The 22,594-nt window shown below is 34.6% G+C and overlaps 1 protein-coding gene across 4 annotated transcripts in view; it reads right to left on the bottom strand.

The window, feature by feature from the left end:
• Nucleotides 1-22,594, bottom strand: part of SMARCAD1 (SWI/SNF-related, matrix-associated actin-dependent regulator of chromatin, subfamily a, containing DEAD/H box 1) — a 67,812-nt gene that overhangs the window by 23,122 nt on the left and 22,096 nt on the right. For 3 of the 4 annotated variants that reach the window (XM_065877407.1, XM_065877410.1, XM_065877409.1), the window contains exons 3-8: nt 22,072-22,243; nt 18,989-19,055; nt 14,143-14,243; nt 7,033-7,134; nt 5,965-6,046; nt 4,089-4,480 (exon numbers count right to left, since the gene is read on the bottom strand). In XM_065877407.1, the coding sequence (XP_065733479.1) occupies nt 4,089-4,480; nt 5,965-6,046; nt 7,033-7,134; nt 14,143-14,243; nt 18,989-19,055; nt 22,072-22,243 (916 nt within the window). Of the gene's footprint in view, nt 1-4,088; nt 4,481-5,964; nt 6,047-7,032; nt 7,135-14,142; nt 14,247-18,988; nt 19,056-22,071; nt 22,244-22,594 lie in introns of all 4 variants that reach the window. The other variant, XM_065877406.1, reaches the window with a different exon arrangement.

Below are 22,594 nucleotides of genomic sequence, written 5' to 3'. Positions count from 1 at the left end.
ACATTTAAAAAAGCCCAACATTTAATTCCAAAACACTTTTATTAGGAGTGTGGGGGGCAGGGAAAATGGGTGTCTGCCCCTAAGGAAAGGTGTAAGAACACTCTACTGTTATGTTACTGCTTGCTGAAGACAAAAAGCATTTAACAATCCTGTAAGTTACTTAGCTTCACTAAAACAAGACCTAAGAAATACAAAGTACTCTGTAAATGCAGGATCCACTAGTAAATCTAAAGTTGTTGATGAGCACAGCAAATACGATCCTCATTACATAATATGAAATATACAAACATATTCATAAACAGATGGATGGTCAATAAAGTCTTAAGTGGGAAGTATCTTTGGTAGAATTTTGGCTAAACTTGATTTTCTTCTTTGTTCTCGCATATACTGTTTCAATTTTAGACAAAGAAAACAAATCGTTCTTCAAAAAAATGATAAAGCTATTTTCTCAGAGGGAAAAAAAGAGAAAAAAAGTAATTGCTACTTAACTGGATAATTACATGAAAAAAGAACATCAACATGGCCCTGATAACTAATCTCTTTGATTAAAGTCAAGTTATTACTTTAAGGTCTTTATCTTTTTAAATCACTCACAGACTGAAGTACCTATCTCTTGCCACCATGTGTCACTCTTACAGTACAAATAATTTTGCATTTCTATAGGAAGGGGGAAATCGTTTAAAAGCAGATTTAATTCCCCACCTAAGAAGTAACATTATTGAGGAGAGGAGTCTTAAATACTATAAATACCTGGGAGAAGCCTACAAAGTACTCAAAATGCATTTATAATTTTAAAATAAATATTTATCAAACTTAACAAAAATGAAAACAAAGCCTGAATACAGTAATCACACACTTTACTGAAGCCACCCTATCAGGAAGTAGTATGCATTACAATTCTTCGAGTCACAAATTTAGACAGCCATTTTACAATAAAGCAAAAAAGAAAACCTGTGCTCTAAGTCACTAGTGGATGGGAGCAGCACAATGACGAGTAATGTTTCCACATGAGGTAAACCCGGGTTGCCTGGTTAACAATCAAATAAAACTGCATTTATGCTGATCTAAATGTTAAGGAACTAAATGCATATACGAAAAATTTTTAGATTGAGCTATTTATGAATGAGCTATTCATGAATCTTGATTTGATCAGTATACACTACGATTCTGATTAAAGTACAAAGATGCAACATAATAAGGTTATAATAGACGTAATAGCATCGCCACCCTATTTTGCACGAAGTTAGATAAAAATTCATTAAGTGGTTGGTGAACTGATGCCATCAAACGTGTGAAATTTGGTAATAAAACCCCCAATTTTAGCACATTAACAGTACACATTTTTAAACTAATGACATTTTGGCTGGCTTTGTTTCCAAAGTCTACATGATTTAATGATGTGATTTCTTACCATAAGCACATACTTTACTGCTATGAAGCAGAAAAATAAGAGAAATGGAAAAATTGTGAAGAAAATCTGACAAACACTATTTAGATTTTGATTTTTAAAAAGGGTATAAAGCTGCAAACATAAATACCCTTAACATAAAGAACTTATTTCGTTAAATAATCAAGTTTTCCTCATATAAATAAAATAAGGGTGACTAGAATATCTGAACATTTAAATTTTCTAAAAGTGTAATTCTTTGACAATAAAGTCATAATCATAATGTACAACTTTTCAACTTCTGTTTTAAAAGGCACTGCTCAAATAATTTTCACATTCAAATTAATTTTATAATAAAATAACACAATGAAATACCAATGATTACATTTAACCTATCAATGTTATGGAGACTTCTTACTTTGATTTGTTGGCTCAATATGCACTGTAATGAAATATTAATGAGTTTTAAAGTTCTGCCAAATTCCCCAATCCTGAAGACTAAACTAATAAGATTCAACAATAATGTTAAGAGTTTACTAGACATCTGCACATTGTTTTTAATATATAATGCCTTGTAATTTTCATTAAAGTATGACTGAGGAACAAAATTTCAATTAATTCTCTTAAGAATTTCTAAAAACAGCTATGAAGACAAAAGTAAATGCTTTTTCTTTTATTTTTGAAGTAGTTCACAGGTACATTAGCAAGCCTCTCTGATTAATAGGGAAGGAGTTAATTATATAATTTTTTTTAACAAAATGTACATAATATTGACCTTTCCTTTGATGATTTTAAGACATTAAATTGATCTTTAAATCAGTCATATTCAAAATTCTAAAGTAAATGAAAGTAGAAGCTGAAAGTTCTAAACAAATTAAAACTCAAAACTCATACACTGACTTGCTAAACTGTTCATTTCCAGGAACTTGTGTTTACTAACTTTTTCAGAATAGCTAAGCCCTGTATTCGCTAAACTCAAGTGGCAAGTTTACTTTTTAACTGTTACATAAAATAATCAACATTTAGATGAATGGCTAGCAAAAATAGTCTCTATTCAACTTTCAGAAAGAGGGCAAGATGCTATAGGAGTTTTAAGTAGATAATGCATAATCTCCAAATTCATGTCAAGACTAATTTAAACTATGCCAATTAATTAGTAGGGGAAATCTGCTTTCTACATGTTAAGTTACTGAATATTTTTAAAAGCATCTGGCACATATAACTCTGGTATAATTCACTTTTTACTATAAGATACGTGGGCAAGTAGTCACACTGACTAAACACACTGGTGCAGATAACTGCATTCCTTATGAAGTAAATTAGAATCCCAACGAGCCCGAGCAACCCAACTCTGTAATGACATAGGAGGCCATTAAAGATTAAAAGAAAGAAGAAAATGAAGACAAGAACAAGAACGCCCTTCAGCAAATACTTTAACAAATAAATCACTTAGGCAAAGCCGAACAAGTTTTGAAAGGGCCTGCTTTGACAGATGTTCTCTGGAAAAGCAAAGGCTTTAGGCAAAACGAATATCTTTATTTATTTATTTTTAAAGCCATGAAATACTAGTAATGTTTCTATATTTTTCAAATTTTTTAGAAAATGCTATTTACAACCATTGTTCAGGGACCTTCCCACCGTGCCACTTCAAGATACTCATCAAGGGAACTTAGGTTCAGTTCACATAGATTTGTCCCAAGTATAAGATTAATCACAAAGCAACTTTACTCCCTAAGTTAGGGAATAAAACTTCCTAAAAATTCATAAAACATCAAGAGTCACGATTGATGTGACTTCACATTCTAAAGCTGTAAAAAATCATCCATACTGCTTTCACAGGAGGGCCTGTTTAGAATCCATGCTATAAAAGCCCCCATTTTCACAATATGAAGCAAACTTTAAAAGACAGAGTTCTTACATTTCTCTGTATGAATAAGATTTGCTGACTGTTGACATTTATGAAACTCAAAATACAGGTATTTTAGATAAAACTTGTTTACAGGAAATGAAATTCCAGAAAATGATCATGCAAAGTGTACTTACCAGTGCTTATGCCTTCCCTTCACCTAACGCTTGAATTCTAGGCTTCCACACACTTTTCTATCTTTCCAATTAAAAACGCTGCAGCCTGCTACATTCCATAAAATGGCCGTATTGTTTAACCAAGAAAAACATGTTAGAGATTGAGCTGTCACTTTTAAAAGAAAAATAAAATAAACAATTGCTTCTTTGTGGTGAAGCATAAAACACTTAGGCTGGCATTTTAAATCATGGAGCTCCCCTGGACGTTGCTATTGCTCTTCAAGAAGCTGTAGTAAAACTTCCGCCACATTCTTGCTTTCTGCATTGTGTCTCAGTAGTAACAGATCAGAACAGGCTAGCAAACAACTCCTTCCTAAATGTAAGCTCTAATTTCTTCTTCTGCAGTGAAAGGAACCAAGTTTCTATGCAAAAGAATGAGTGACAGTACGCCCAGCCAATCAGCTTGGGGATTTTCAGGAAAATCACCCCTTAATTCATTCAAAATTAGGTCATATGACACTATTTGAAATACTATTGGCTTAGAATGAAAGTAATGTTTGACTCTACACAGGATAAGGCCACCCATCTATGCTTCCCTGGGCTGAAGATACCTTGACTATAAACGGTACTGTGAATTAAATACACACACACAGGGGAAAGCAAAAGAATGTAGCCTTACCAGAGCTTCCCAACTATTAAAGGGCCGGAGTTCTGTTATCTTCTGAGCCTTTTTCTGAGAACACTGAGGAATCAAAGTAAGTTCACCAATTGAAGCATCTTGAAGGAAGTGAAGAATTTTACCTTTATAGCCATCCTCCATCACTTCTTCACCACTACTATAGTCCTCGTCTAATGAACTACCGACATCAGAACCTGAATCATATTCAGAGTCTTCAATAACTCTTTTAGGATTAAATACAGTTTTTTTTCGTTTCTTGTTAAAACCATTTTGTGGTTTCATGGAACACTTCTGTTTCAGTTTTGTTTTAGCTGCGTTTTTAGGATAATTTTGACTCCTTGAAGAAACTTCTTTTCCATTTGGAAACTCACTTGGTGAAGCATATTGCATATCTGTGTACAAAGACAAAAATAACTACATTAGAAAGATATAAATTAAATATAAATTAATATAAATTAAATAACTACATTAAAGATAAAATTAAATAAAACTTCAAGAAAATGATTTATACAAGTATTCATGCTTCTTTTAATACAGAATTCAACTATAATTTATTGTTAAATCTTGATATATTTTAAAGAGAAATACTGAAGTAGAATTTGAAGTTATACAATGAATTGAAATAGTTTCAAAAATAGGTGACAACTTTTTTAAACGAATTAAATATAAATCCTCATTTTCTATCAAAGATCCTGAGAATATAAATGGCAGCTGCATAGACATAAGATGTCCCAGATGTTATTTAGCAGCCACACCCCCAGGCCAAAACTGATGGGTGTAGCAAAAATAATGCTCATCCTAAATTAAAACTATCCATAATATGACTAATTTTTCCAACACCCATCTCCACTATTCTAGGTTCATCATTACCAAAAATCATTTAAATATGTTATTAAAAAGCACCACTACTTTATCACTGAGTACGCTATCATATTCCATGGATTTCTAAGATGCCTGTGATCGAAGGTACACTTATTTTATGTACTAGTAAGAAATACGAACAGTTACTCTATAACACAGTATTTTGTTATTTAGAATGTTTATGTTTTACTCAGTCCAAGAGCTTTTAGACTTGCATATTATCATACATTCATTCTTGTACACATATTAAAAAATAAGCAAAATAAACTGAATATTCTTCACACTTCTTCACATTCATAATCTTTCCCTTCTGAATCTTTTTTCAGACTCAGAATTGGTAATATTGGTGGTTTTCTTTTCTCCACACACTATCATTCTCTGTGCCATCGAGAGCATTTGTTGTGTAGCATTTCCTAAAATAATTCATTAAAAACAGACAAAAACAACAAAAAACCTAAAGCCATTGTGTTGGCCTTTTAAAAAGCTGGCCTTCTTAAGGATGTTGCTAAACATGTGTGATTCAACTCCTCCCCACTACTTCTCTGCCCTTTGGTGCCTAACGTTAAAAATGTTCCACTATGGGATCAGGGACTTTCTTCCATGCCAGTGATAACCATCTTATAAGTTTCTGATACTGGTGCTTTTGCTATTCATGTAAGTGCAGGCTAGGACATCTACGTTATAGTGATTATAAGACACCAGCAATTGTAAGACCTTTCCTAAGAGCTGTCAAAATGTAAAAAAAAAAAATGTTTCTTTTGTACTTAATAAAACATGGTAGTTTATAAGTGGACTTAACTATCAAAAAAAAGTTAGCCAAATAGAAAAAAATGTTTATTGTTTCATTCTACACTGCAGTAAAGAACAGGCCAAAACATTTGGGAACTGGTTTCTAACATCTCGTGCAATCCCATTCTCTGGTTATTAGCTAATAGGTTTACTATTTTCTTATATACTAAGATATAATATATTGGGAAGTATGAATTTTCTGTAATGACATAGAACAGATAATTACCTTGGTCTTCCGCAAACACTTTTAAGGATTCTAAAGCCTCTGTGTACATCCATTCATGTTCCTTGAGCACTTCCCTTAATTCCTAGAAATAAGTCATTGATCTTTTTATTAAAAATCTAAAGTTAACAACTTATTGAAAACTTTTATGCTCTTTTAAAAATAAGTAAATCACCTGAAAACTTAATAGAATTCATATCTGATTATTTCACACTTGTTTTTATGTTGCTTTACAAATGCTTTCTGTATATTTAATTTCACTTTCGTAAATTGCTTCAAAGGGAAGGAAGCTTGATAGTTTTTGCAATTTCTACTCTTGCTATGAAGTGCTCTAAACACTAGAGTATGAAAAAATGTTTGCTCAGTTAAACTGCAACATGCAGCTAGGCTTTTATAAACTGCCAACTTCAAAACATGTAATTTGAACATATGCAAAGAACCAGTATAGCAACAAGACTTTGCATTCAGCTCATCAGAATTTAGCAGATATACTACCTGTATATATACCTGAATAAATCAATACAAGTGTAAATGTATTCCCAATGTTAAACAAATAATGTGTTTTCAAGTACAATAAGGTGATTAAACACAGGCATTTTTAGCACTGGCATGCTTGGCATGGGTCTTTACTGACCCTGAAAGTATTTTTACTATCTACCAAATACACCAAAGCTTATTAAGACACTGAAATATAGTATTACACTTTAAAATTCTTCATGAAAAATTTAAAGGATGAGAATATGAAGAAAGCTAAAACAAGTGACTTGGGATTATAGATGGCTTTGTAGAGGATCTGCATTTTATATGAGATGACAGTTGTTACTACAGTTATGTTTGTTATGATTCCATGATGTTACCATTATAATGCTGATACTATAGTTAGCAAATAAGGTAAATAAATAATGTAAACTAGCAGTACAAAGATATTTTATAATATTGATAAATAAGAATATTTAACCAGAATGGTGCAAAACTCACCCTAAGCTTTTCACATGGTTGATCTCAAAAGACTTATTTTGTAATACAAACATTTAGTACATACTGATTAAATTTCTGCACATGACTACTCACCTCTTTATCAAAATTGGGAAATTCCTTTTGCAATTTCAACACAATACTTTCCTGTTTTTCCCAATTACTGCTAGATTCTGCAGACTCATTTGACTCCTCTCCCTAATGGGGAGGTAAAAAAGAGAACCAATTTAAGATATCATCAATAACAACAGTCTTAAGACAATCACATTTGTATTTTGACTTGATTTGGAAGTTTTCACATTCGATCAAGAAGAATCCAAAAATGTTTCTTTTTGTTCATGTGAAAACTGACAAATTTATATCTTAAGGATAAAAAATATTACTGGTTTAAGATCACTCAAAAGACACTGACTACATATCCAATAACTCACACTTCACTCATACAATGCTCAAAATAAGCTAAATCTGCTAAAACAACTAGAATGATCCTCAAACTAACTCGAAATAATTCAGGTATACTGAAGTCTCTCCAAGCTAATGGCAAAAACCGAACCGAACCGAACCGAACCAAACCAAAACACTTCATCCATGCTGACAATTTCATATCCTCTACAAATTTCAAATACTGAGAGAAAAAAAGTTTACTTTTACTTCAGTCTTGAATGGTTTAAATATTAACTGCTCAGTCACAACAAAAGTGACTCAATGACAAAGAAACTTATACAAAACTAAATAATATATAAATTAAACATTAATTTGGGAACTGTGGCTACTCATACACACTATCTCTTTCCTCTGTCACTTAACTTCATTTGAAGAAACTGGTTAAAATCCCACATTTAAACAAAAAAAGATTCCTTGGGTTTATATATAAGAAAAATCTTGCATTTTAGTCAATCTAAAAGCATTTATCTACTTTGCTAAGATACTGTACCACAAGCTATACAAACATGAGAGAAAAGCACGGTTTCATACTTTCTCTTTTACCTCCATTCTTATCCAACAACAATACTATTTTTTTCTTTCACTAAGAGAGAAATATCTAAATTGTGAGCGATACTTTTCTTGCACACAGGAATAAGATGAAGTTCCACACAACAGAGACATAAGATGGTATGTAAGTTAGGAGTAGGAAGAAGAAAACTGATGTGTTTTTGTAATAGTAAGTGGCCTGTGTCGGCTGGAGCACAGAGACCGTGGATATGCTATAAAGCTTAAAAATTAGACCAGCGCTAATATTGCTTAAAGGTCTGGAGTGCCAAACTGAGGTCAGTCTTTATTCAGAAAGCAAGAGGATTTTGAGCAGGGGAATAATAAAACATTAATATTTGGAGAAAGCATTTCAAAGCCATCAAAAATTCATACCGCCAACCTTGCTTTGCAGATGAAGACACTGAAACTCGAAGAACAATCCTTTTAAAGGTCACAGATGGATAATAGCCAGCTGAGGTACAAATAGAAACTTAGGTGTCTAACCCTGGATCAGTGTTTTTCCATTACCTAAGTGTTTCCTAAACTTTAGTCATTCACATAGCACATTCATGAATTGAAATGAGTCAAACGTCATCAAAGTATGAATAAACAAATTGTAGTATGCACATAAAACTGAATATTATTCAGCCCTAAAAAAAGGAATGAAGTACTGACACATGCTACAACATGGATGAACCTCAAAAATATCAAGCTAAGTGAAAGAAGCTAGACACAAAAGGTCATATATTTTATGATGACATGTATATGAAATACTCAGAATAGGTAAATCCAGAGACAGAAAAAACTGACTGGTGGTTGGCAGGGGCTAGGGGGAGAAGAGAATGGGGAGAAACTGCTTAAAAAATACAGCATGCTATTACTGAGTGATAAAAATGTTTTGGGACTAGATAGGAGTGGTAGTTGTACAACACTGTGAATGTACTAAATGCCGCTGAATTTTTAATGGTTAATTTTATGCTATGTGAATTTCACCTAAAGAAAAAAAGTTAAAGTATTTGGAAAACAGTAAATATCTTTTGGGAATTAAATATGTGACAGCACAAATTAAACATTCAGTAGGTCGTGTGCCGATTTGCTCTTTGCTCTCGGATCCCACACTTCTATCAGCTCTGCTAACACCTGGTGACTGAAAATACCTATGCAGTTCAGTGGTTATGCTCGAGCTTTACAGAAGCCAGGTGATACATAACCTTTGAGCTCAAATCGTCTTAGTGGGTCCAGGGGTTATGAATCAATCCTGTGGTTATTTTTCTGGTTTCAGAATGCAAAGTTGCAACTGACAAATTTGTCACTGCCAGAAATCCCACATTAGCTCCTTGACCCATGGATTAAGGGCCATGATTGTAGAAAATACCAAATCTAAGGCACTAGCATTGTCCCTCTGAAGAAGCAGCAGCAGCAACACCATATTTCTGAGGTAACTGCAGAGACTGACTCCATCATCCCAGATCTCAGGGTAATGTGCCTCCGTGGCCTATACAAAAGCTGAATGGGTCACAGAGAATTAGTTTAGATTATCATAAACAAACAGGTGACGACCCCAACTGTAGCTGCTATACCAGCTGCTAATTTTACTAGAGAAAATCAATATAACTATGAGACTATTACTCTAGCAGTAATTAGAGAAGACTAGTAGAAGCAATCTGCTTTTGTCTGGGCAGGGTCAGTGATAGATACACCTTCACTGTTTTCAGAGCTATGGTAAATCTCCATCTCTCTTTCATAAAACAGTACTCAAGGACTTGAATAGTTTTGCACAGTCCACAGTATATCACTTTGATCCTCTATACTGAAGACGTCACACAGATTGGACTTGATAAGCAGGAAGCAGTGGCTATTTTTAGATGACCTTAGTAAGAAACATGCATGCTAGAGTAGAAAATAACCACCCTCAAATCCTGGGCCCACCACTTTCATGAATTATACAGGGGTCCAATCTGGAGCATGCTGCAAATTCCACTCTGGAAAAAAAAAAAAAAAGACAAATGGCTGGCACTGGTGCCTCTGAGAGAGAGGCACAACACTTCAGTGGGCTTCTTTGGATCCTGGAGGCAATGTATATACTTCAGTACAGTGTGTGCCGCTCTGATCAGTTTATGAAGAGCCCTTAAGTCTGTCAGGAATGGGGCCCAGATTAAGACAAGGCTCTGTAGCAGGTCCAGAGTGCAGTGCAAGGTCCTTTGCTACTTGGGTTTTGTGACCAGTAAGTAAATGCAGTGATTCCCAAAGAATCTGTGGCTCATAAGGATGTTGTATTGAAGTCTCTGGAAATCCCCAACAGGAAAATCATGGCAGAGACCCATATGGCTTCAAAGAAAGGTCCTGTCCTCTTCTGCTGACAACTACAATCTCTTTCGCTATAACATGACACATCCATTTCCAAAAATTATTGCACGTGCAAAATGATGAAAATAAAAGCTACCGTGTTTAAGAAAAATTGTGTTAGAGGTATAACATTCAAAAACTTCATTAGTGACACATTTAAACAAAGGAAGAAACCTTAAAAGAAGGGTAGCATAATTTTACACGTTAAATGGTTAAGAAATATGTAAATACTAAAATAAATATGAACTCAAGTTTGCTTGGGGATGTTAACATTGGAAGAGTTGTAGCTTATGAGTTACTGTGAAATGGTAGATGAACGGTTATTTGAAAATGAACAGTCATGGAAAGGCGGGACTCACTGTCTTTGTGCTATCTCTGCTGTATGGCTGAAAATATAAATATTAACTTAAAAATAAACAAATAAATAAAATCAATAAATGTCTGCTAACTTTGCTAGCCTCCTCCTCTCACATTAAAGCTGCCTGGGGCTTCCCTGGTGGCACAGTGGTTAAGAATCACCTGCCAGTGCAGGGGACATGGGTTCAAGCCCTGGTCCAGGAAGATCCCACATGCTGTGGAGCAACTAAGCCCGTGCGCCACAACTACTGAGCCCACGTGCCACAACTACTGAAGCTCGCACGCCTATAGTCCATGCTCTGCAACTGCAACAAGAGACCACAATGAGAAGCCTGCACACTGCAATGAAGGGTAGCCCCGGCTCGCCTCAACTAGAGAAAGCCCATGCGCAGCAATGAAGACCCAACGCAGCCAAAAAACAAATGGATAAGATAAATAAATTTTAAAATATATATATTTAAGAAAAAAATAAAACAAATACAGCTGCCTGTTAGGTTCAAGATTCAACTGGATGCCATGAACAACTCTCCTACTATGTTCAGCATTAAAGCCACTATCTTCAGTAAAGAAAAGGCTGAAGTCAACAGTAAAACTGTTTTCAACAACATTTAAAACGCCTGATAACTTCACTGTTCATCTGTCATGGTGTAAACTTCTGATTTTCATTGTCACTGTCATCATCATCATCTGCATCCACATGGCCTTCAGCAGCAAATTGTTCCAAGTCTACATCTTCATTTTCTATCCCCTCAAATCCAACTTGTTTTCCTAAACCAAAAGCTTGTTGCGAACTTTAAAATATTTCTCTGAAGGTTCAAGTTCTTCAAAATCAAAAATCAAGTCAAGAAAAATTTTCCACAATACATAATGCAAACACTCTTTTGTTACATCACTCCAGGCTTCTAAAATGGTGGCAATGGCCGCTCCAATGTTAAATCTCTTCTAAACTTCTATAACCATATCTGCATTCTCACCTTCAATTACAGTAATTAGTATCTTAAATGTTCACTTTAAATAGTAAGCCATAAATGCTGCTAACACATTTTTACCATGAGACTGTATGAGAGAGGTGGTTTTTGGAGGCAGAAGAAAAAAAGCCTCCTTCAACCAATATCTACTGCACTTTGCAGAATTCTTTATGATCAGATAAAGTGGGAGAAAAATCTTGAACTTCTTTTACAGAGTTTACATAACTGTTAGAACCAGCTGAATGTGAACAACTGCTTACAATATAATCCCATTGAAGATGGCAGCACTGTACACAACTTCAGGCAGTACAACTTACTGCCCATTTTGTATAGAAAAGATGGTTAGAGGTACAGATCAATGATATACCATGGACAACAGCCACGGAGAAGAACAAGAGTGGAAGATCAGGGAAGAGGTACACGGTTGGACTTAGAAGTTTTTCTGAGAACAGAATGTAACGGTAAGAGCATCCCATATGAATGTTCGGCAAATGTATCTATTGCATAGGAGTTTTTAATGATCACGTGGACAAGATGATTCATTCTTTGAACACCAAAATAAGACTGGATGCATGCCTGGATGCACTTGGATGCACGCTCAATGTGTCTATATACAAACGGCCATGGCAACATGGACTAAGTTTCTGCACACAGATCAACAAGGTAAGACTTTCTCACACCAACATTTATCTGGCTACTGCTACTGGTGAGTACCTGACCTGCCAAAGCAGAGGCCAACAATGAGTTCCCATGACAGCACCATTCCTTGGGAGATGTAGTCAACTGTCTGGGGGCAAGTTGATTAAATTCGACCCCTTTCATCATGAAAGGGACAGTAACAGAAATCTACTCTGAGTATGGACTAGCCTTTCCTACCCCCCTGGATTTGGCAACACCAGTTATGGATTGAATTGTGTCCCTCTAAAAGTCTTATGTTGAATAATGCCCAGTACCTCAGAATATGACCTCATTTGGAGACAGGGTCTAAGGTAATTATTACTGAGGTAATCAAGTTAAAATGAGGTCATTAGGGTGGGCCCCTAATCCAATGACCGGTGTCCCCATAAAAAGAGGAAATTTGGAGATGGAAAAGCACACAGGGAACATACACTGTGAAGATAAGGCAGAGATCTACAAGTCAAGGAAGACCAAAGACTGCCAGCAAATCATCATCTGCATCCACATGGCCGTCAGCAGCAAACTGTTCCAAGTCTTCTGTGGTTAGATCATCAGGGTGGGACTCTAGCTCTCCAAAAACTTCATTTTCTATCCCCTCAAATCCAACTCTAATCAGCGAGTTAGAGAAGGATGGAACAGCCTTTAGGAGGAACCAACCCTGCTGATGCCTTGATCTTGGACTTCTAGCTTCCAGAACTGTGAGACAATATATTTCTGTTGTTTAAGCCACTCAGTTTGTGGTCCTTTGTTACACTGTCCTTAGGAAACTAATGCATCATATACAGATATATAGAAAGCTTAACTCAGTCACAGTACACTGTGACACAACGGTCAACGTTTCTGCCCAGGGGAGCTAATTTCACTGGAATTCATGGAATTCACTGATCTCACCATGTGCCTCAATACCTAGAAGGAGCTGGCATACAGAACAGTGGTATCACAATGAAAATTCAGAACGTGAACCTGTTGATAACACCTTACAAGGCTAACATGCTGTTCAACAGATGTACAAGCAAAGTAAGTGCTTTGAATCAGCAATCAATATGATGCTATTTCTTCTACAGCCGTTATACGTAGGTCTGTAAACTGAAACGTGGGCCTAGTCTCTTATACTAGTAGCTCCTCACACCTAAAACTCAAAGAATTTTTACTTCCTATCGTTATTAGTTCTCAAGGCAAGAATACTTCTATGGAGGGACACAACAACTATCCCATTAAATTAGGGTACACATTGCTAGCTGCTATTTACGGCTTCATGCATCACTAAATCACAGGCAAAGGAGGAGGTTACTGTGCTAGTTGGGGGTGACTGATTTTGATTTTGATTACCAAAAAGAAATTGTGCTGTTATGAAAACAGACAGGGAGGACTATGTCTAGATTCACTGGGAGGCCTCTTAGTAGATCTACTCCATAAAGTAAAAGTTAATGGAACACTAGAATAACCCAGTAAAAGCATAACCACTATTATTTTTAGATAAGCAGTTAAATATCAAAGGAGTCATCTATAAGAATTATAAGTAGTTGTCACTGAGGAGTATGAAATGGTGCTGGTACTGGTAACAACTGTTTTACGTAAGTGTTGTTCAACCATATGTATCTATTAAATTTTATGAAATAAAATTTAAAGTATATTTTCCCCAAAAGGTATTTTACCACACCACTAGAATATTTTTTAAGTTAATTTTATAACTCAGAAATAAGCAACTAACACTGGATAAATTAAAAAGAAAGCAAAACCAGTCACAAATGAGCTGCAACCATAAATTTTCTTAGTTGTAAGAGAGAAGATTGATTCACTGAGGTGCATTTTTAGTATGTCCACAGACTCAACAAATTCTGTGCTTAAGCAACTAATTTTGATGTTGCAATTCAAATTAACTCACTTGATCCAATCTCTTCTTTTTCATAGACTGATCATCATTAAATTCATCTTCCTCAAATGGCTCTGAAGAAGAAGATAATTTTCTTTTCCTAGGTCCACCACCTTCTAAAACAGAGAAGGACATTCAAAGTTTGCACAGATATTATAAGAATCATTAATGCAAAACAAAGGCAAAAATGTTACTATAATGAATGTACTTGTAGACAGTTCTCTTGACATCAGGCCCAATGTAATTTCTTCTACATATGACATACATTCAATAAATGTTAACTGAATTGAAGGAAAAATAAACAGAGCCTCTTTTCAGTCTTTCAGAAGTAGAAATCACTGTAAAAATGTACTTATTTGTAAACCATCACATTATTTAATGCTAAAAATACACATCTTTAAATTGAAAGTAATTCTATAGTAGGAAGAGGTTCTCCCCAATGCCTGAATGTTCAGTAGTGAAAAAAAAAAAATTGAGCCCATCAGCTTATCTGAATAGCATCAGATAATTGTCAACAATGGTCTATTGTACCAGGCTTTGCAGGGGACTTTTATAAACTGCTGTTCATTTACTTTCCACAAGAAACCTACAAAGTAAGTATAAACTCATTTTACAAATTAGGAGGAACTGAGATACAGAGAGCTCAAGCGATTAATGCTCTTAACCTAAAAACAAGAAAGTATAACACAAGAGAGGGCTGTATGACAGTAACAGGAAAACTGCACATTCTGTTATGACTGAGAGAACTCAATCTACATGATCTGGAGAGGCTATGTTGCGTAATTTTTACTTTGTATACATTCATATACTTCTTCAGTACCTTCGCTTTCAGAGAGCAAATTCCAGAGACATACTGCAGTGCTAGTATGAAAGCAGTTGCTGAAAGCTTACAAAGGTTTAAGATTTCAGTATTAATTATATCAGTACCCTAACTATGCAGTTAGAAATAAAACTTGTAGAAATATAATATTGAAAATAAATACAGACATGACAGCTTTTAAGCTGTTAGCATGAAAATTTCATAATATGGCTATAACAAAACTGAATGCCATCAACATTTCAGTGTATAGTAATTACATGCTTTAAGTATGCATGCTTAAATTTTTTCCCCTTTGTTTCATAAAGTAAATGTGCATTCTGCATATGCCAACTAATTGCCAGCATCCACTTTAAAAAGGAGAAAATATAACCACCACTCTATCATCTATATATGCTGGGGTTAAGTGAATACCATTAGTAATATCCTAATATTCAAAGTCTGAAAAAAAGCTTCAAACTAGATGATTTATGCCATGTCACCTAGACATGTTTAATCCTTTCTTAAAAAGAACAAAAGCTTTTTCTTGGTCAATAAAGAATTCTTCAGCCCTAAGTATCTGTTTATATATCTTTCTGTGGTTAATAATATGGCATCAAATTTTTACATGTATATAAAATGGCTACAGACATAAATCTGCAAATATATGTGGGAGAAGACACGTAACTAAAAATTTAGTACAAAAGGTTACATAAGAGCACACAATGCTTAGTTACCTACATATATATTTATAATTATTAACCAAAAATTGTGCATATATCTAAAGAAAACAAGTTAATATTCCATGTTAAATACCACTTCCCAATTACGTGTCTCATACATTCCCACCTTTTTTGGGGTGCACCCATCATCAATTTCAGGAAGAAAAAAAGTAGGTTAGACATGTACCTCACACCCCAAATAAAAACATTTTTTTCCTTAAATTCAATATTTAAAAATAAAAAGTAAAACATGAAACTGCAAAAAGAAAATATGAACAAAGAACACAAACAGGCAGTTCAATAGGAAAAAAAAAAGAGAAAAGATGGTCAACCTCATTAATAACTAAAGACAGGTAAAATAAAGTACCCTTTTTTTATTCATCCTAAGATTAAAAGGACAGTTGTAGCAGACTGTGGGCAAAGAGCCACTTCTAAACATTATAAATTGTTACAGTCTTTCTGGAAGGTAGTCTAAATAATACATCTCCGAATTTTAGATGTGTGTTTCTTTCAGTCCAACAATTCTTTTTCTCGGAATTTATTTACAAAACTGATGGAGAATGTTTGCTTAGGCGTACATAAAAATTTTTTAATTAAGTATCTAAGTGCCCATTAGTAAGCTATTAGACAAGTCAGGATACACTTTTACAAAGAACTGAGTAGACTTTTAGAAATAAAGAAGGTTACAAAACAGCAAAAATAACAGGATGATAGTCACATAAAAATGTTTTGCCTACTCATACATATATAGAGAAATGGAAGAAATAGCTAGACTCCTGACAACATCAGTAAATTCATATTTTTACCTTTTAAAGCAGGGTAAAGCTTCAGGTACACATTTTTGTTTTTATAACTTAGTATTCATAAATGAAAACTTTCAGAAGATGATGCAAAAAAGATACCCTTATTGTTTAACATGCAGGATGACACTGTCTATAAAAGATTGTAATTTGTGGTAAAACCAATGTTCAACATCAAGATTTGTGGAACTGTCCAAGATGTCTTACAGGCTTTTTGTTGGTGAGACAAAGCTGTCATTCTATACATTACCTCTAAGTGTACTATTCTAAAGATAAGGATGACTGACATATGACTATCCTGTCCATTCTAAGAGGAAGCATGGAAGTTTACTTAAAAAAAACAAGAAAAACCTGGTTTTTTCTTTCCTTGTAATTTGCCGCTTAACACTAAAAAAAAAAAAGAAATTATATCAAAGTCTAGTATAAGAATGAGAATTAAAAAAACTCAGCTTAAGTTCAAACTTAATAAGGACTGTAAACTCCATGAGGGCAGAGGTTTTGTCCATTTTGTTTTGGCATGTACCCTCAGTGCCTAAAATAGCATCTGGCATCCAGTAGTAGGTGCACAATAAATATCTGTTAAATTAATGAATAAAGTGGAATGACATAAATTGCTCAAGAGAAAAAAGATTAGACACTGTTGTGGAATAAAGTTATCCAACAAATTTTTCAGTGGAAAGATTCTGGAATATTGAGATATTATGAAGACAAGAAAGAACATGTAAAATGCCCCAAAGCATTTAGCAACTCAACAAATGTTAACTGAGCCTACCATTTTTCAGGAACTTCTACAGTAGAGATACTGTCATGAAGACACACTCAACCTTCTCCTGTACCATTTCCTATTATCAGATGGCCCTTAAGAACAAAGAAATGCTAACATGTACTATGTACTTACTATGTGCCACTCACTATAAGAAATTTACAATAACTTTATCACTTCTTCATAACAATCTAAGAGTTTGATACTATTATCATACTATTTTCCTGCAATGGAGACAGACAGAAAGGTTAGGCAACACTGCCCAAGGTTATACAGCTAGTAAGTAAAGGAAAAGGAAGAACTGTATGATTTGGTTATGAATGAGAGACCATGTGGATAAAATATCATCATCTTTGGATCCACTCCAATACAATCTATTTAGGGGGGTAAATATGAGATAGGTAATTGTTCAAGAAAGATGATGGACCCATGAGAACACATTATGGTGTTTTCTATTTTTGTATAACTACCCACTCAGGAAAACGGGCGTCCATTCACACTGTCGATGGACACATAAGTTGGCAGAACTTTTAAAATTAACATTGAAGTGCATGTTCAATTTTAAAATGTGCATACCCTTTGATTCAACAACCTAATTTGAAGTTTAGCCTATAGAAATAATAACATAAAGATTTACTTACAAGGCTATTTACTTTTGTACTACAGTTAATGAAATAATGTAACCATAAATGCGAATTAACAGAGAAACAGTTAATAAACTAACTGTTTATTAGTAGTCACAGAGGAATGTTATGGAGGCATTTTTTCATTAGATAAATCTGATTGCACTGACAAGTTATCCATGGTAAATCATCAAATGATTTTTCTTAAAATGTAAACCAATACTATAACCATACTTTGTAATCTAATGTGTGTGTGTGTGTTGTATAATAGTGTGTAGGTTTGCTTTCATTCCTTAAATACTTTATTGGTAGTGAGATTACAGGTTATTTTTACTTGTTTGGTATGTACAAAAAAAAAATCTAGATAGCGTTTACTAAAAAAAAACTGGAGGTGTTTTTTATAATGTAAGCTCCTTTAAATGTATTTATTTTTGTATTCTAAGCCTGGATTACAGAGTAAATATTTACTAAATGTAGGAATGCTGATTACCAGCTAGGACGTTCCTTAAGACATTATGTTCCTGACTCAGATTTATGTAAATAAAACTATAATGGGGCTTCCCTGGTGGCGCAGTAGTTGAGAGTCCGCCTGCCGATGCAGGGGACGCGGGTTCGTGCCCCGCTCCGGGAAGATCCCACATGCCGCGGAGTGGCTGGGCCCGTGAGCCATGGCCTCTGAGCCTGCGCGTCCGGAGCCTGTGCTCCGCAACGGGAGAGGCCACAGCACTGAGAGGCCCGCGTACCGCAAAAAAAAAATAAAATAAAATAAAACTATAATGCAATTAGCAAGGACACTTAAGAAAGAACACATACCTCCCAAAACTTCACTGATATGAGATTTGATCTACAGAAAACAAGCAAAATTACCAATGAAAAAACTGCCCCCTTCCCTTTTTTGGGGAAAACATATCAACCTAGAAAATCCAGTTCCCAAGTAGCTGTATGACCTCAGGTAATTCCCTTAACCTTTTTTTTTTTAAACCTTCTTAATCTTCACAATTTTCATCTAAAAACCCTGAAGCTGTTAATACCTCCTAAGGTTCCTATAAGAATTCATGAAGGAGCTTGGTAAATTAAAGAGTAATATTAAAATGAGAAGATATTTATTATATAGCTAGTTAAGTCAGCATGGCTTGAAACTAAGTCAGGCATACCTGCATCACCAAACATCAGCAAGGCAGCAGCAATTGCTCCATCCATAGTGCTGGTTGATTCAATTAACTAACAAAATGAGAAAAGAGTAATGTTTTAAAAATAATACTTTAAGAATTATTTCACTAAGTTACCAAACATTGAAGAACAAATATATTAAATATACAGAGTGGAGAAATATACATACATATTAGCTTAAGTTCATTAAATCCTATGATAAATTTTCAGAAAATCTGGTTTATCTAAAAGGTCTGAACTTACCTAAGCATATCTTAAAATATATTAGATTTATTTATAACCACTTTAAAGCAAAAAATAAAACATAGTCTATGTACACTGTATTCAAGGTTTTGTTATTTTAATTGCAAGGCTGTGCACTAAAGTCTCAAAAACTTCCTACCTATGAGTGAGTCCAGGCACTGTGTGTGTGTGTGTGTGTGTGTGTGTGTGTGTGTGTGTGTGTGTGTGAGAGAGAGAGAGAGAGAGAGAGAGAGGGAGGGAGGGAGGGAGAGAAAGGGAAGGAGAAGGAATGAGAGAGGGAGAGAAAGGAACGGAAGGAGAGGGAAAGAGAGAGGGAGGAGAGAGGGAGGGAAGGAGGGAGAGAGAGAGAGACACTGACAGACATTTAAAAGAAACCACAATTCTGGCATAATTTTTTTTTAATCTAATACTTCTTGAGTGGGATAAAGGACTCTTGAAATTTGCTCTATTTCTAAATTGCTCTAAATTAAATTGCTTGAATTTGTTCAAGAACATATTAATATATGGCTTACATAATTAAGTTTCAAAATACTATTTTTTATACTGTTCTGTAACATTCTGGATTTCAGAAAAAACTAAATACCCCATATTTTTCTCTTGCTATAGTTTCCTGTATTTCCAATGAGCTACTTGTTTTAAAAAGATCTCACTTTTTAAAATAAGCTATTTTTGTATTAAATTAAATAGCCTCAAAACACATTGATAATGCTCTTTTCTATACTAGTTTTCCTTGTCTCGGATCCTCAGATATCCTGCAAGCCCCTCCTCATTTTCAAAATAGTCAAAGCACATTCTTATCAAGCCTAGGACTAAATTTATATTTTATAACTTCCTAGATTACTTTATGTGGGTCTAAAAGCCTCTGTAGAGTAACCTATGTCACCTTTAAATCTTTTGAAATGATGGGAGATCACTTGAAATCCAGATTACTTCAAGAGAGTGCTGTTTTGAGCAAGTGATAGGCTAAATTCCCAAGATTTCAGATACTACTGAAATACACATACAAAGTTCATTTATTGATATCAATCCTATTTTTCCACTAATTATAAAATTAGAGATCAATGTTTATATAGGAAATAAATCCCCTTGAACTACCTGAAAAATTGGCAATCAAGCTAAAGTATTTTTAAACTGAGATTTGTTTCTTTATGTTGAATATTTTACTACTCCATCATGTTTATTCTGCTGAAAGTTCTTTCCAACACTTTTAAGTGTTGCTACTACTGGCTACATCCGTTCCTTCTTTTTCTAGGAAAAAACCCCTTGGGAGGCAAATTATGCTACTAGAAGGGGAAAATGTAGACCCAAGATACCGTTAAAGTTTCATTTAGCTAACAGTAAGAAGGTATCAAAATGATCTGGGAAAAAAAGATTCATATTAAATATACCAGAGAACAAAGGAATAATATAATCTACACTTAAAGAGTTCAAACTAGCAGGCCTAGGACCATTTTTGGTTCAGACATGTTTTGCTTGACCTGAACGGTATCTTTGGTTTTGTCTTTCTTTAGTTACCATAAAAAGGAATGAGTACCGATACAACATGAAAGAACCTCAAAACCTTATACTAAGTGCAAGAAGTCAGTCATAAAAGATCACACATTCTATGTTCCCACTTATATGAAATGTCCAGAATAGGCAAATATATAAAGACAGAAATTAGTGGTTGTCTAGGACTGGGGGAGGGAAATGGAGAGTGACTGCTAATAGGTACAAGGTTTCTTTCTGGAATGATTAAGATGTTCTAAAATTAGATTATGGTGATGGTTGCACAACTTTGTAAATATGCTAAAACCCAATAAATTATACACTTTAAACAGGTGATCTTTACGGCATGTAAACTGTATCTCAATAAAGCTGTTAAATTGATGATCGACACCAAATAAAAATCCAGTCTTTTCACTTTATTTGAAAATCTGAATTATTCGATAAGAACAGGCCGCCATTGATTTCACATGGTCATATCTTACCGAAGCTAAGGAGCAGCTACCCCTCTTAGAAAGGGTATGTGCCAATGTCTACCACTTCAGAGTTACCTGCCAAGCCCACACAGATACGGTACCTCCTATGCCTCAGCTTGGGGAAGGGGAATTGTCGGGCGGGTGGGTGGTGGTGATGATAAATACAAAGGCGAAAAAACTATGCACCCATAATTAAATGATTCTCCGAAGATCATTCAATTACTAAGTGGCAGAGCTAGGGATAAACTATTTACTAACCTTCAGAGATTTATTCTCTATCTAAAACTTAATGGAATGGTGAGTATTTAATTGCTCTTATAATAAGACATAGATACCTATAACAGTCCAACTACAGCCACTTATTTTGTTTCTATAGTTCAATCAATATTTCTTGGCAAGGGTGCTATTGGCAGGCAATTCTTCTGTTATGCAGGACTATCCTCAGTATTGTAGGGTGTTTAGCATCCCTGGTCACATGCACTAAATGTGAACAGCAACTCCTTGTTATTTCGGGGGGAAAAAAAGAAAAAAAGCCTCCTGACATTTCTGAGTTTCTAGTGAGAGGTGGGGGGAGGAAGGTTGTCCCCATTTTAGAACTACTCAAACACAAAAAACTTCACAACCTATGTGAGATACAGAGAAGCCCAGATTGTACTATTTATAGGTGAATAAACCTCACCTACTATGAGACTCAACAAGTAAATCTCTGGCATTTGCCTTTATTAAATATTAAAGTTAATAATTATCTTCAAACATGAGGTATCTTTAGAAAAATGACTATCCACTAAATACAGCACTGGATATAGGAGACATTTAAATCATCAATACAACTATAATAACCAATTACTATAAAGGGGTATAACCTTAAGTAAATCACTGTCACTTCTCTGTGGAAAAAGTTCCTTCAAGGTCTGAAGTTTAGCATCTTTAAGGTCTTCCAATTCCGAAAGGTCTTCCAATTCTGAAATATCATTATTATTTCTACCTGCCATGGTAGGAAGGCCTTGGGACTCTTCATCTTCAGATGGCTCAGAACTAAAAATATTTTCAGAGGGAAAAAAACAGTGTTTTAATGTATTACTAAGGTGATTTCATTATAATTTTATATATGTGTATATATAAAATACAGTATATTTGCAGTTCTTTTCAATAATAAATGCAATCTATACCTGTCAAAGATTAAAACGACTTTTTTCATTTCAGTACAGTTGTGCATATAAATCTACATTCCCAAAGTCAGCATACTTTGAACATATCTCAAATTATCTGGGCTGGAATAGAAAAGAACAGCAAAAACCTGCACTTATTTTGTTAAGATCCATACTCATCCATTGCACACCCACTTTCTCTTTCCTACTTTTTCACCTGTACCCTGAAAAAAAGATG

The sequence above is a fragment of the Phocoena phocoena genome, chromosome 5, assembly GCF_963924675.1.
Source record: "Phocoena phocoena chromosome 5, mPhoPho1.1, whole genome shotgun sequence".
NCBI classification, from domain to species: Eukaryota; Metazoa; Chordata; class Mammalia; order Artiodactyla; family Phocoenidae; genus Phocoena; species Phocoena phocoena.
The sequence above is the reverse complement of the archived record's forward strand: the minus strand, read 5'-3'. Positions and strand labels throughout refer to the sequence as shown.